This window comes from Carassius gibelio, chromosome A13 (genome assembly GCF_023724105.1).
Source record: "Carassius gibelio isolate Cgi1373 ecotype wild population from Czech Republic chromosome A13, carGib1.2-hapl.c, whole genome shotgun sequence".
NCBI classification, from domain to species: Eukaryota; Metazoa; Chordata; class Actinopteri; order Cypriniformes; family Cyprinidae; genus Carassius; species Carassius gibelio.
Window position 1 is genome coordinate 3,115,756 of NC_068383.1, and position 13,856 is coordinate 3,129,611.

At 33.5% G+C, this 13,856-nt stretch overlaps 1 protein-coding gene across 1 annotated transcript in view; it reads right to left on the reverse strand.

The window, feature by feature from the left end:
• mertka (c-mer proto-oncogene tyrosine kinase a) overlaps nucleotides 1-13,856 on the reverse strand; it is a 28,235-nt gene that overhangs the window by 11,826 nt on the left and 2,553 nt on the right. Inside the window, exons 2-8 of the mRNA XM_052612471.1 lie at nucleotides 11,894-12,245; nucleotides 11,647-11,747; nucleotides 11,390-11,560; nucleotides 4,061-4,147; nucleotides 2,636-2,751; nucleotides 2,148-2,328; nucleotides 789-934 (exon numbers count right to left, since the gene is read on the reverse strand). Of these exons, the coding sequence (XP_052468431.1) occupies nucleotides 789-934; nucleotides 2,148-2,328; nucleotides 2,636-2,751; nucleotides 4,061-4,147; nucleotides 11,390-11,560; nucleotides 11,647-11,747; nucleotides 11,894-12,245 (1,154 nt within the window). The remainder of the gene's footprint in view (nucleotides 1-788; nucleotides 935-2,147; nucleotides 2,329-2,635; nucleotides 2,752-4,060; nucleotides 4,148-11,389; nucleotides 11,561-11,646; nucleotides 11,748-11,893; nucleotides 12,246-13,856) is intronic.

The following is a 13,856-nucleotide window of genomic DNA, read 5'->3' on the forward strand; positions in this document are numbered from 1 at the left end:
TCATAATGAAAACATCTGTTTCAATAATACAGCTGAACTCAAGCAGGCTGGCACGCCGAAGGAAGCTGTAAAAGAGAATGATGTCAGTCTGCCGCTTTCATCTAAGAAACAAGAACAGCTGTTTTATCTTAAATTCTCGAGCTAATTTCTTCACAGGGGGTGAAAGTGACTTGCTATCTCATATCCAAAAAAGCAGTGGTCTGTGGAGCACTACTGAGCAAAACACTGCTCTGGGCAACTTGGGACAAATTGTTGAACTGAGCAATAAAAATAAGTGGTTACATCCAGGATATCTAGATATTATAAAGTCTGTTTAGGGGGTTTTGCTGTTATTCTCTTAAATTATTTCCGATCAGACAGAACAGACGTGAGAATGTATACTTCAGTTGCGTTATTTTAGTATCCTTGATATACTTTTAAAGTTTTAGTTAATATTTTCAATTATGGATATTTCATTTGTTTTTATTTTATTATCAACGTTTTAGTTATTTTGCTAATTTTTATGTAAAGAAAATGTCTATATATTTTTTTTCTTTTTCGTTTTTCGTTTTATCCACAAAAAACAATGATCAGTTACAGAATCTGAAATATGAACTCTCTTTACATACAGTACAAGCTGTGTCAACATTGGGATTCTAATGATTTTAAACTGATTTCTAAATAAAATCAGGAAAATCTGAGTTTTGTGAGTGAAAGAAGCAGAAGAGATGACTGTTTCTCAGTTATTGATGTTTAATAAAATCATTTTGTTAGTACACAAAACAAAATTACCAAACCCATTTACTAACCTTGTTTGTACGTGTTCCGTGTTTAATTGTGACATCATATCCTTGTAAGATTCCGTTCAGCTTGTCAGGGGGCGGAGCTTCCCATCGGATCATCAGCATGGAATTGTTCACATGAACCGTCAGGTTTTGGGGAGCTTCTGATGGAACTATAACATTTGGAACAAATTCGATGGAACATTAAAAATGTAAATAAAATTACCTAATTTCATTTCAGATAAATCCTCTTTTTGAGCAGCATGCAGAACAGACGAAAAATTACTTCACATAATTAATCTAAGAAGGCTTTTTCTTGTCTAGACTGTAAAGATATGAAGGCATATAAGGACCTTCCAAAAAATAAAATAATAAAATAATGGTTCCCATGCAGAAATTCTAAAGAAAAAAGCCATTCTGAGAAATTAAAAACACTTTCGTTAATTGAAATGAAGCTGAAATAAAATATTATATTAATATCAGAAGATAAAGTAAACAAAAATAGAAACAATTTAAATATGTTTAAATTGAAGCACTAAACTCAACAACTTGGAAACAAATAAAAACTAAAACTGAAATAATAATAATAATAATAATAATAATATTACATTTAGTATATATATATATATATATATATATATATATATATATATATATATATATATATATATATATATATATATATATATATATATATATATGTATGTATATTATTTATTTATTTATTTATTTTTTTGAAGTAGTACTAACTTTTAGATTGTATTAAATTAAAAGTACAGTATCGCGTAAAACACGATGTTTATCAGAGACTAAAAGTATCCTTCACTGTTAGGAATACAGAGGAAATCCTTCACAGACACAACCCACAGGAAAATCCTTTCTAACTACCAGCCCACTCCCATTCCCACACGGCATTCGGAAAACTCTTGGATAGAGACATAATTGTCTTCCTCCTATTAGCAAAATGTTACTTCTCCTTTTGACTCTTTCACATTTAGCTTCATTTTCCATTTCCAGAGTGCAGATTTAACTGGAAGTATTACATTAGTGACTTCTAACTAACATCTCTTTACTTTTTCAACTCTTATAATTAAAAATGTTTCTTGAGCATCCAATCATCATATTAGACTGATTTCTGAAGGATCATGTGACACTGAAGACTGGAGTAATGATGCTGGAAATACAACTGCACATCACAGGAATAAATTACATTTGACTATATATTACGATAAAAAAACAGTTATTTGAAACTGTAATAATATTCCACAATATTACTGATTTTACTGTATTTTTGATCCAATAAATGCAGCCTTGGTGAGAAGAATAAAAAAAAAAGATTGTCAAGAAGTGGAGGAATTTGCTCCAGGTGTATCTGAGCAGACTCACCGCCCTCTGTGGTGTTACTCTGGACCCAGACACTGGGCGGGGACGACCCGATCTCATTGGTGCAGGACACGCTCATGTTGTACCAGGTCATGGCCTTGAGGTTGGTGATGTAATACTGGAACGGAGGCACGCGTGTAGGGTGTGCGGCAGTGGGGCTTCCAGGCTCCAAAAGCTCTCGCACCTGGAACAGATGCAGGATAACACATGTATTATTTGTTCTAACAATCTACAATCATCATTTAGAAGGTGTGCTGTTACTTTACCAAGTGATCGGAATTATGATCAACCTGGTGGATGTTAAAATGGGTGCAGGATCTTATACGGAAGGGTCATGTCTATTTCTTTTAAAAGGTAAAATTTTGAGTTTAAACCTGGTTAGAGAACCAAACAATAAGAAATCTTCCCGAACTGAACACAATGTTCTGCAGAGGTTTCATCACAATGCAGCGGCCTTGCACAAGTAATGTTGATTGTTTTGTCCTTCTTACTGTGATAGAGCATGTGCTGAGAGGAGAGAAGCCGTCGTGTCCCGGTGTCCAGCTTATGAGGAGTTTGTTGGCCTCACGTTTTAATACTGTGACGTTTGACACTTTGTCAGGAAGCTCTAAAAAAAAGAAGAAAAAAAAAGGTTGGAAACATTACTATGTTTAATGATTTTGAAAGAAGTTTCTTCTGCTCATCAAGCCTGCATTTATTTGATCAAAAATACAGAAAAAAAATGTAATGTGATATATTATTACAATTTAAAATTTTAAGTTTTACATTTATTATACTTTAAATGATCATTTATTTCTGTGATGCAAAGCTGAATTTTTAGGATCATTATCACATGATCCTTTAGAAATCGTTCTAATATGATGATTCATTATCAAAGTTGGAAACAGTTCTGCTGCTTAATATTTTTTCAGAACATATGATACTTTTGTAGAATACTTTGATGATTAAAAAGTAAAAAAAAAAAAAGCAACAAAAAAGAAGCTATGTTTTTAAAGTATAAATATTGTAATAACAATATACACAACTGGTCAGTAATTTGGGGTCAGTATTTTTTTTTCTTTCTTTTTTTTAAATAAAATCAATACTTTTATTCAGCAAGGATGTGTTAAATTGATAAAAAGTGATAGTAAAGAAAATATATTATTAGAATTATTTTTTTTATTTTGAATAAATGCAGTTCTTTTTAACCTTTTATTGATCAAATATATTAGACAGCAGAACTGTTTCCAACACTCATAATAAATCAGAATATTAGAATGATTTCTAAATGATCATGTGATCGACTGATGTTACATGTGACACTGAAGCTGGAGGAATGATGCTGGAAACTCAGCTTTGCATCACAGGAATACATTTTTTTTTAAGTATATTCAAATAGAAAACTATTATTTTAAGTTGTAATAATATTTCACAATATTACATTTTTTTCTGTATTTTTAATCAAATAAATGCAGGCTTGATGAGCAGAAGAAACTTCTTTCAAAAACATAAAAAATAGTAATGTTTCCATATATATAATATATATATATATATATATATATATATATATATATATATATATATATATATATATATATATATATATATATATATATATATATATATATATATATATATATATATATATATATATATATGAAAATGTACAAATCTTTTGTTTTTTTACTGAAATGAAACAGAAGTAAAAATATTAGATTAAGAGCTTGAAAATTAAAAAAGTCGTCTTAAAAATTAAAAAGTACTAAAATAAATCCAATGAGTATAAAATGAAAACGACTGAAGCGACTAAAATTTAAATGAAAACTGAAAATGTAAAAAATATAGCATATAAATGAATAGAATAGAATAGAATAGAATAGAACAGAACAGAAAAGAACAGAAAAGAACAGAATAGAAATAGAATAGAACAGCTTTACCTTTGACATTGATGTGAGCTTCTTTGGATACTGTGAGGCCTTTCTCATTGTGAGCTTCACAGCTGAACTGAGTGGGTGCATCAACACCTGCACAGAACAAAAATTACAACGTTTAGCTTACTTTAATATCCAGATACTAAAAGTACTGTCTGTGCATTTGTTTGACTTTCTGAAGAATGAAAACATATATGACTGACCCAACATGTGAATTTCAAGCTCAACCAATAGTGTTAAATTTGGGGAGGAACGACCCGTTTGGCTCAACCATGAAAAAAATGGGAGCCTGTTTGGGAAGAATCAGTGGTGCTCGCAAACGATTGTTTTTATTTATTACTGATAGTTTTATATATTGTTCAAAATTTAAGGGGCAATGTTCTTTCTTTTTAACAAAAAGCAATACTTTTAATCAGCAAGGATGCAATTAATTGCTTTCTATAAAAAAAAAAAAAAAAAAAAAATTATATATATATATATATATATATATATATATATATATATATATATATATATATATATAAATTCAGCATTACATAATACACTTTTTTCAAATAAATTCAAATTTTTTTTTTTTTTTTTTACTGTATATTTGAACAAATAAATGCAGCCTTGTTGGACATAAGAGACTTCTTTCAAAAAGATCATACCACACAAACACTAACAAATCTGGAAACCATCTTGGATGTGAGTTGTGCACAACTAAATGTAAACATATATTACGGCAGCACTTGAGTTAGTGCTTTTCAATGCTTTACTCGGTGTTACAGATGATTTTGAATATGAATGGGCCTCCTCAAATTAATAATTTTACATGTATTTATTTAGGTTTTATCTTGGATTGACTATGTATACAAGTAAAGGAAGGATCCTAGTAGTATCCCTGGAACATATTATAATATACAACCGGGTAAATAGGATGCAAAACCACGTAACTTTCACCGCCAGCGTGTGGCACAGTACGAGTCTTTCAGTGGCACTCCATGCCAACACTCCAGTCCCACTCTGAAACAAGCCCAATCATAATATCCCTTTTGTGCGAGTGCATTTCAGAGCCGCGGTCACAAAGGACACATTGCGTCCCCCAACAGAGCTGACAGGAAGCTGCTTGTCTGGTTTGTTGACATCCTTCTTAGTACTAAACGTGTCTATCTCTGACTGTCAGAGGGACAGATAGTGCCTCCGTTCTCAAGCGACTGAACCACGCTAATGAAACCACGTCTGGAAAAAGATACAAATTTAAATAATAGATTGAGGCTAGGAATAATTACAGGTTCAGTCTAGACATGGAAAAGCAAGGATTCTTGAATATAAAGTTTCCTAAATGATACCTACTTTGCTGAGACCAACTCACAGGGATGTTTTGCATGAATTATTCTCCTCCCTTAAGAAGACTTTTTCTGCCTCTTACCCAAAGAAGATTTAGTTAAAAGCAATGTACAATACAACATGCCAGGAAAACTAATCAAATCAAAAAGAGTCGCCTAGATTTAAACTATGAAATATTCAGTTTGAAATTGCGCAGAAACATCATGAGCCAAAGCTCAGCTCAAGATGTTTTGGAAAGTTAAATTCATATTTTTAGCTTTAGTTCATTAGAAAAATGACTGATCTCCAAACTCCTTTACATACGTCAAACTGACTAAATTTAGAAGATTTACCACACACACAAAAAAGGCTACAAAAACCCATGGTTACAAAAAAAAACATGCATGCAGGCAGGCTGGACAGATTGTATTTCTGCATGTGTGCCAGGAAGTATACGCTAGATTTCTGATGGCCTGTAATTATGGGTTTGGAGAACAGCCATGCTAGCAGGCCCTGCATACGGATTCAACAAAATCTGAATGTTTACTATAGTGCTAACAAAAAATGATTTTAAGCAATGTTTATGTACCATGGTAACTCCAACATTTAAAGTATTCTGGATTGCCGAGTAAAAAGAAAGGTGCAAACTGCCAAACACATCTAGGGCTGCATAATTAATCATAATAAATCTAAATTAATTGAATTAAGCAAAACCACTACTCGCAATTTAATTAAATAATTATGTGTGAAGCGTGATTCACTGTGTACGTTAACCCTCTGAAGTCGATTAATGTGCGTTATGAGCCATTTTCTCAACTTAAATTACACTTTCAGTTTTGATCGTACAGACAAGAGCAATACATCAATCGAATCTGTAAAGTTTGTATACAGACATAATAACAACAAAACTTTGTGCACTTATAAAATAAAGATAATAAACACGAGAAGAGTGCATTTGGTCACAGTAAATGCTGAAACATTAAAATATTAACATGTAGCTTAATGAATATTTTATTTATTTATTATTTTTCTTCTTAATTAATAATTAATTTTTTATTATTAATTAAGCTGCATTTTAATTTTAGAATTGCAATTTTACTGTTGTACTGAAAAACATAATTATTTTTATATTTTCCCAATCAACCATCCGCCGTTTCTTTTTTTTTCAGTTTTTGAATAGTTAGGAACCAGTTTAGAAATCTAAAATGTTGGCTTGTTAACTTGTTATTAGGAGGGAATGAAGCATATTTTATATTTTACATTTCAGTTTTGAGTCTAAACACAAGTGAAGCCGGTGCTTAATATGCTCTGAATGATTAAGCACATTCACAGTGGCAGTGGTTTCGTAATAGCTTCACCAAACTCAGCATTTCTGTGCACACTTAGAAACTTGAGTGGTAATTACTGACTAAAGTCCGCACATAAGAAACTGTCATATCCAGCTCAAACTAGTTCCCTCTTAATGGAAACACACATCACAGCATCCAGAGGAAGAATGAAAGTGTTTGTGTGTGCATTACGTAATGCAGTCATTGTGAGCCCGACAGGACAGTGAGTCCCAGTCCAACATGGAAAATCAGAAACTTTCTATTCAACACTGTTTGAAACTATTTCAGTAAGAAATTACACTTTAAAAGCAGAAGTGAGCTGGAATGTAGTTTTACCACAATCTTAGAGAGCCTTTTTGTGCCCTACATACACAAGAGGTGACAATGCACTTATTCTATTTGGAAATGAACCTATCTGATCTGATTTTTAAACTGAATTGTCATATTCAGAGCCAGATAAAAGCCCGCTAGATGTGCATTTACAGATCTTTAACTAGATATAGAGCAGTGGTGAATAGTGAATAACTCACCTCTGTAGTCAGGATCTAAAATTAACTACAATGAACTACAAAAATGACCTTTTTTGTTTTTTTACATAGTTATAAAACTGTATTCGGACTCATTGCACAGCATCTGAAATGTTGTTTTGGTCAATCTGAAATGCCTGAGGCAAAGACTGTCATCAAAGTGGTTTAGTAATCACCTTCCCAAACCGTCTAAAACAACTGCATTCCAAACAGCAGGCGTCTCTCTCTGAAAGCAAGATAACATGGCCGTGTTTGGGGCATTTTATCTGCATAATGAGGTGCAAGGAATTGTTTTCCTCTGTTTACTGAACCTTTTTTTTTTTTAACAAAACACTGTTACATAACTTTTACTTACAATATCAATACATGAGAAGTAAATGAATAAATAAACACTAAGAAAAAACCCCACTAAATTAAAGATAAATGCAAAAGTCCCTGAAAGCAAATCAGTAAATGCACCACATACTGGATAATTATCTGCATGGTTCAAGCTTTAATATATATTAGAGCGATTTCCTTCAAGCAACTATGTTTCAATAAGTGCCCACTTCGGTTGAAAAAAGTCAGATTTTAACTGCAAGTCTGCTGTCTTTTTCTCAATTATATGTCTCTTTTTTCAGTCTTTGTGTCCCTTTTTTTTACAGTTGGTTCGTGCACATTCATCCAGTTCACAGTGTCATATAATACAAATAAGTGAGATTTACATGGATTTACTGAACTGATCGAAATTGAAATCATTTAGCAAAAACAAACAAAATAAAAAATAAAATACTTTGTGCATTGATCAATCCCTTCCTAAAATGTTACTAATTTCCCTTTTAACCCACTGCCAATACAATAGTACTTTGGGACATTCCCAGAATATATGCAGAATATAGTCCCCAAGAAAAGTATTTTATATACACTAACAACTCCTTTGCAACCATTCAGAACATTTTGAAGTAGAAAGAATGAAAGGATTTTCTTGTAAAACACACTCCAATCATATTCCTGTTTTGAAAAATAACCTTTTACAGCGTAGTGTGTTTCTTCAGAAAATGCTTTGGTGCTTTTGAATAGTTAAAAAGCACTTTACTTTCAGCTTCTTTAAAAGATCACAGATAGTATGCAGAACCAATAGACTGATCTGAAGAACCTATAATGAAACATGTTTCCATCTTAAAAAGGACCATGACAAAAACGACAGTATTACAACTAAAATGGTTCCTGATGAGACGATTATTATTGTTGAACAAAGCTGCAAAGACGCATTAAAAATCCTTTATTTTAATGAGCTCTTGGCTCCAGACAGCTAAAACTTGATCTGGCCGTTAATTTCGAGGCTCTGTAGGGACGCCGGGGCCCCTGAATGAGGCTTTTGTGTGTGTGATATCAACACCGGGTGAGTAAACTTTAACCATAAAACTCCTGCTTTCACAATAACTCAGCTTTACAACTGTTAGCAAGAAACTGATTACCATACCTAAGAGATTAACCACAAAAAAAACATCTACATAATTGCTGAAACTGGTCACTGGTATTCTGGGTAATGGCCAGGGCATTGCAATATGGTTGCTAGGATGTTCTAGAAAATAACAAGACATCAATCTTTAACAAGACATGTAATTTAAGGTGGCACAGCATGGGACGAGATAGATGCTGAGTTTGTAGCAGTCGCGAAAAAACTTAATTTAACTAAAACTTTAACAAAGAAAAAAAGTGGCAAAGACTAAAATCTGAAATCCAAAGAGATATTCTTTATCAAAGTTAAGACTCTGCCACACCCCCTGAAACACCTTGTTTAAACACGCCCCCACATGTCTACATCACGATGTGGGAATATTTGCGTTTCGTGAACCTAGGAGAGGAGGTCATTCTGACTTTGCTACGACAATCTGGCGCTTCTGAATCAGTTACTGTAAGTATGTCTTGTTATTAGTTTAAGTATTTGATATTGACTGTGTGTGAGAGAGAGAGAGAGAAAGTGAAATAGACATTACAATGGAGTCAACTGTCTTAATCATCTGTGGCTTGTGCACTGCAAACACACACGAGCTTCATCTCTGTCACGTGACTCTGTTCCTCTTTCAGACTTATACTGATGGTGAAACTAAGGACATTATTAACTGTCTTTACATTTATTTTGAAAGAAGAAGCTGGCGATTGTGGAAAGGGGCGTTACATTTCTGACAAGTGCTTGCGGTGTTCAGCCAATCACAATGCACTGGGTCAGCTGGCCAATCAGAGAAGACTGCTCGTCAACATATTCAGTTACACCAAATAGACAAAATAATGATCTTTAAAAACAGCATCATATGACCCCTTTAACAAAAACTACAATATTTAAACAACAAACAAACAAAAAATCTGTACTGGTAATTTTCAGTAATTTTACAGAAATTTCCTTTAACCATAAAAAGCAAAGCAATGACGTACAAAATTTTAAATACAGGTGAAACACTGTGCCCTATTTTACTATGAAGTCAGTAATACTAAGGATCACTCTGGTTACCAGAGAGAAGCCTGTCGTCTCACCAGAAGATCAAGTTATGAATTTCTGGTTGAAAAATTATGAGGTACAAAAATTTTACATTTAAACATGTATGAATGACTGGTTTACAGTAAGACTGATAACATTCATTCATATCATAGATAGGGTGAATTTCCCTTTCTTCAATCAAATGACTCATCAAAACCGAAACTAATGTAATTATTCCTCTCGATGTAATCAAAAAAGGAAATTATCCACAGTTTAAATCACTGCAGTCACTGTTTGTCATCATCAGTAAATTATATCTCACTGACTTTGAAGACTTATTATTGTGAGTCGACACGAAATGCACAAACCATCTTCAGTAGCTTCCTGCAAGCTCAGTTACATTTCACGATATCTGTTATGAGCACATTTTCCATAACTGTAGAAAACAAAATACGCTGGATGAGCTCAGCTGGGGACCTGCATGGGAATACATGGCCCTGCTTGGAATGTGAAACAGATTACTTTTGAGAAAACTGGAAGTTCTAACCACTTCAGAAGCTAGGCAATAAAAATAGATTTAAGAGGTTTTATGACATCATCTGTTTGGAAAATAAATGCATAAGAGAATTCTAGAGTTCAGATTGTTGCTAAGGATCCTCACTGCAACGCTGTCATTGAGAACTAAAATAACTATAATAGAAAATTAATTAACTGAATTAAAGTTAAAAATAAAGATTATATGGAAAAATCTGTTAAATGAAAATTAGAAATGTTGCACTGACTGACAATTACCTTAGATTAGATCAAAGCACTAATATTATTAAAACGATAACTGAAATAAAGTGAAACATAAATATTAAAAAACATGTAAAATATAAATATCAGACAAAAAGTTTTTAAATCACCAAAATAAAAACTGATATAAAGCTAAACATAAATAAATAAAAAATGTCAAATATAAATATTAGATGAACAAATACAATTAAAATAGCTAAATAAAAAGTAGAAGCATTGCCCCGAGTCCTAAAATTACTAAATATTTAATTCAAAAAAAGCTAGAATAAAGCTAAATAAAGCTAAAACTTAGAAAAAATAGTCAAAAGTTAGGAAAAATTCAAAATATATATAAATATAATGGTATATAAATAAAAATAAATGGTTAAAATAAATAAATGCAATAAAAAATTTAAATGCAATTTTATAAACACTTAAATAAGCTTAAAATCTTTAAAAAAATTATAATAAAAAAATAAATAAATCTTTCATGTCTCCAAAACATGCAAGTCTTCACTCAACACTCGAAGTGTAATTAAAGTTTCAATTATAATTGTTTGCTGTTGTTCAAAGTTTCACCGACTAATGTTTTCCTACAATAAGGATGTCATGATTTACCAGAAGAACGGTTCATCGTGTTTTTGGTCATCTTGTAACAGTGCACTGAAGGGTCATTCAGTATCAACAGGCTCTTGGGAAAGTACAACTTTGTGGCACAACTTCCAATTCTCAAAAATGATCATGTGAACAACAAACCTATTACCATAACCTAACAAAAATCTTCAAAACTAATTCTTTCTGAACACTTTTAAGGCTTTTTGATTCTCTGCTGTACTGATATCAAGATGGTAAGAAACTAAAGTATTTCTGAGTCGTCTTCCAAAGGAACAAAGTTCACACAGAGTGTCGAGGACCATAACTAAATCCCACATGTTCCTACCTTCAATGGTGATGGTGCTGGGAGACTCCTTGTGTTCTTCAAATCTCTTGCCTTTGTGGAGCCACGTAATGGTCACAGGATTCGGAGGGCCGACCGCCTCACAGGTCAGTGTGAAGGGAGTGTTTCTCGTGATGTTCACGTCGCTCGGCTGTATGGTGAAGGTCGGCAAGCCTGGATTTGAGTCAAATGTGGCACAACATTAATTGTCTAAAATGCACAAGCAAGGGTTTGTGTCACTGAGTTGAAGGTTCACTTGCCTTCCACCTCTATAATGATGGGATTTGACTCAATGATCTTGTTAATGACACTGAGCCTGCAGTGATATTCTCCAGCATCTGCTCTCTTCACACTTCTAATGCTGAAAGGCAATGTCAAAAGGCAATCAATGAAGAACATTTCTGGCAATTCCTTCGATAGGTTAATCTGTGAAAAGGGCAGATTGTTCATCTGCCGAAGGCAATGGTCTGCAAACATATTCTGGCAGATATTATTAGCCATAATTACCTCATAGTGGACAGCAGGGTGACCGTCCCTTGAGTGTAGATCGCTGTCTGCATGCCATCAGGGATTTCCTTACCGTTCCTGAACCACAGAATATTCAGGTCCTGGTTGACGTCATTGATGTCGATGGAGCAGTTAAATTTGACCTCTGCCCCCTCTGACCGCTGGATGGTGCCCACGGTGGGTTTGAAGCGCAGCTTCTGGATCTCCTCCTGTGACAGATGTACGCTGCGGGCTCGTGCCGGGACAATCAGTGGCTCTGTTGCCTGCGTCGGCCTGAAAGAACGGCCCTGCCTCGTCCAATGAGGTGATGCTCCCTGATGGACCACAGCGAGGGGATGTTTCCAACTGACAGCTGCTTGAGCAAATATAAGCGTGTCAATCATGAGAGTGAAGATGTTTAACTAAACCTACATTTATCTGGAAATTATAAATAATATATATAAATAAAAAAGTAAACACACATACACACACTAATATATATATATATATATATCTATATCTATATCTATCTATATATATATATATACATATATATATATATATACACAATACAGACCAAAAGTTTGGACACACCTTCTCATTCAAAGAGTTTTCTTTATTTTCATGACTATGAAAATTGTAGATTCACACTGAAGGCATCAAGGGCTTTTTGACCAAGAAGGAGAGTGATGGGGTGCTGCGCCAGATGACCTGGCCTCCACAGTCACCGGACCTGAACCCAATCCAGATGGTTTAGGGGTGAGCTGGACCGCAGACAGAAGGCAAAAGGGCCAACAAGTGCTAAGCATCTCTCGGGGAACTCCTTCAAGACTGTTGAAGACCATTTCAGGTGACTACCTCTTGAAGCTCATCAAGAGAATGCCAAGAGTGTGCAAAGCAGTAATCAAAGCAAAAGGTGGCTACTTTGAATAATATGACATATTTTCAGTTGTTTCACACTTTTTTGTTATGTATATAATTCCATATACAATTCCACATGTGTTAATTCATAGTTTTGATGCCTTCAGTGTGAATCTACAATTTTCATAGTCATGAAAATAAAGAAAACTCTTTGAATGAGGAAGTGTGTCCAAACTTTTGGTCTGTACTGTATATAATTAATTATATACTTATACAATTATTATATATTACTAAAAATTACATACACACACACACACATACAATCATTGCCAAAAATATCATCACCATTGGTAAATATGATCAAAGAAGGCTGTGAAAATTCATCATCACTGTTAATCCTTTTGATCTTTTATTTTAAAAAAAAATAATATATATATATATCATTGGATAATAATAATTTAAAATGGAGGGAAATATTATTATGAAATAAATGTTATTCTCTAATACACATTGGCCACAATTAATGGCACCCTTTTATTCAATACTTTTTGAAACCTTAATTTGCCAGTTTAACAGCTCTACATGTTCTCCTCTAATTCCTGATGAGGTTAGAGAACACAGAGACCATTCCTCCATCCAGAATCACTCCAGACCCTTTAGATTCCCAGCTTCTCTTCTTCAGTTCACTCCTCTCATTTTCTGTAGGGTTCAGGTCAGAGGACTGGAATGGCTATAGCAGAAGCTAGCAGATGTCACCCATTTCTGTGTTGTTTTTGAGGTTTGTGTTTGGATAATTGTACGGTTGAAAGATCTAAACATGGCCCATTATAAGATTTCTAACAGAGTCAGTCACTTGCTGATTTTTTATCTGTTGGTATTTGATAGAATCCATGATGTCATGTGTCTAAACAAGATGTCCAGGACCTCCAGCAGAAATATAGGCCCACAACATCAGAAATACAGCAGTATATTTCTTCCTACAAATGGGGTACTTTTCATCTCTGTGTTCACCAAACCCATCTATAGTGTTTGCTACTGAAAAGCTATTTCTTAAGTTTCATCTGATCATAGAAGCTAATCACATTTGAAGTTCCAGTCATGTCTGATATCTGAATATGCTTTA